This window comes from Parus major, chromosome 21 (genome assembly GCF_001522545.3).
Source record: "Parus major isolate Abel chromosome 21, Parus_major1.1, whole genome shotgun sequence".
Classification (NCBI taxonomy): Eukaryota; Metazoa; Chordata; class Aves; order Passeriformes; family Paridae; genus Parus; species Parus major.
In genome coordinates, this window is record NC_031789.1 from 6826455 (window position 1) to 6828327 (window position 1873).

Here is a 1873-nt window from a genome sequence, read left to right on the forward strand (position 1 = left end):
ACACAGGGGGAGAGTCACACAGAAGGGAGAGAAAACACAGGGGGAGAGTCACACAGGGGGAGAGTCACACAGAAGGGAGAGTCACACAGAAGGGAGAGTCACACAGAAGGGAGAGTCACACAGAAGGGAAAGTCACACAGGAGTTCTGGGCTGGGAGAGCTGCAGACAACCACGGGACTCAGCACAACGCTGTGCCGCAGACAGACACAAACTGGGCTTAGGAATAGAAACATCTCAACTCTCCCTCCCTTCTACAGGTCCCCACAGACCCCCAGGGCTGACTCTGGATCCCCTGGGAGACTCAGGCTGGAGTCAGGCAGCCAGAACACTCACCCCCTTGGCACCTTCACTGCCCTCGGAGCTCTCCTGCTTCCCTCCTTTCAGCTTCATGTTGGTGTGTGAATCACAGATGCTGAAAGCAGCTTCTTCCAGCCCAGGCAGCCACGGGGGATGGAAATGTCCTGCACAGAAAAAAACCTTCTGTGAGTTCCAAACACATCCCACCACCCCTGGGCTCTGTCAGCAGGGGAAAGGCGCTGTGGCCATCCCCATCCTCTGCCTGGCTCTCCCGTGGCTCCCAGTCAGTTTTCTTCCAGCTCTTGCCAGTGTCAGATGTTCTTTCAGCAGACCCTCAAGCAGAGGTGCTGCCCAGAGCCAGGGGGCACGGGCTCATGTCCCCAGCGAGGAGGGGCAGACCTTTCAGCAGAGCTGGAGAAATGAGCCAGTTCCCCCGGTTTCTGCAGGGACAAGGAGAGAGCCAGGAGCTGCAGCTGGGGCTGCTACAGCTGGAGGTGTTGCCCAGCAACTGTGGCATCAGGGAACACGGGGAGCAGCCCTGGCAACAGAGAGGGTGTTTGCCCTGAGCCCAGCCAGCCCCTGCAGCCACAAACTGCACAGATCCACCCTGGGCCAAAAATCCCACTCCTCCTGGTCCTACCTGGCTGCTGGCTCAGGCACTCCTGCACTCCTCAGAGCTTGTCCTCCTCCCAGAGCTGTGGCTGTGTCTGTCCCAGAGCAGCCGAGTTCCCTCTCCCCTCCATGCAGGGAGGACACACGTGCTGTGGCTCTTTTAACCTCCTCTGTTATGGGACTGCCTTCAGAGCCCTGGTTAATCATCCACTACAACTGTGGATGAGTTTATCAGAGAAATGCAAAGTTCACAGGCATCCCCAGCAGCCAGAGAAACCAGAAGAAACCTCCTGTTTTATTGGTCTGTTTTCATCAGCCAGCCCAGGAAAAAAAAAAGGCATCTCTTGAGCAACACCTCTTTCCCTCATGTCCTGCACACGTTCCCTGGCTGGCTGCAGCATCGCCTCCTCCACGTGGAAACAGCATGCCCCAGAGCAGGAGGAAGAGCAGAGCCCTGCTGATCTCAGTGTGGTGGAATTTAGTCCCCAGGCTCCTTGGGATCTCTCTTTTATTGCATTTATTTTCTGTGAACGGCCTGAAGGACGCTTGATGGGGAGCCACAGCCCGAGCCCCCTCAGCAGCTTGTGCTGTCCTCACCTTCACAGATCTTAAGCCAAGAGGGAAAATTCTGCCCCACAGTTGGGGAAACTGCAAAGGGGACAAATTTCCATCATGGAATTCCAGTCCTTTAAAGGCAACATCACCCTCTGGGAGCTCTTAGCAGAATGACAGCTGCCCTGACACTCACTAAATACAGGGAAGGAGAATTCTCTATCGTGGTCTTCAAACCCTGTTCCTGAACTCCTGCATTTTGGGAAGGAATTGCACGTTCAGCCAAGGCTAATCCAATATTCTGGGCCCCTAAGCTACTGTGGGACTTTAGGTGAAACAAAGATTTAAGAAATAAATGATCTGCCTGAAAATAAATCATACACAGCCCCTGCTTTAGCAGCTGTACAAACGG

General features: G+C 54.7%; 1 protein-coding gene across 1 annotated transcript in view; it reads right to left on the bottom strand.

Annotated features, from left to right (window-relative positions):
• The window catches only part of LOC107213784 (solute carrier family 2, facilitated glucose transporter member 5), a 10320-nt gene extending 9133 nt beyond the window's left edge, over positions 1-1187 (bottom strand). The window contains exons 1-2 of the mRNA XM_015648599.3: positions 938-1187; positions 334-461 (exon numbers count right to left, since the gene is read on the bottom strand). Of these exons, the coding sequence (XP_015504085.1) occupies positions 334-390 (57 nt within the window). The 5' untranslated portion in view covers positions 391-461; positions 938-1187. The remainder of the gene's footprint in view (positions 1-333; positions 462-937) is intronic.
• Between the last annotated feature and the right edge of the window lie 686 nt (positions 1188-1873).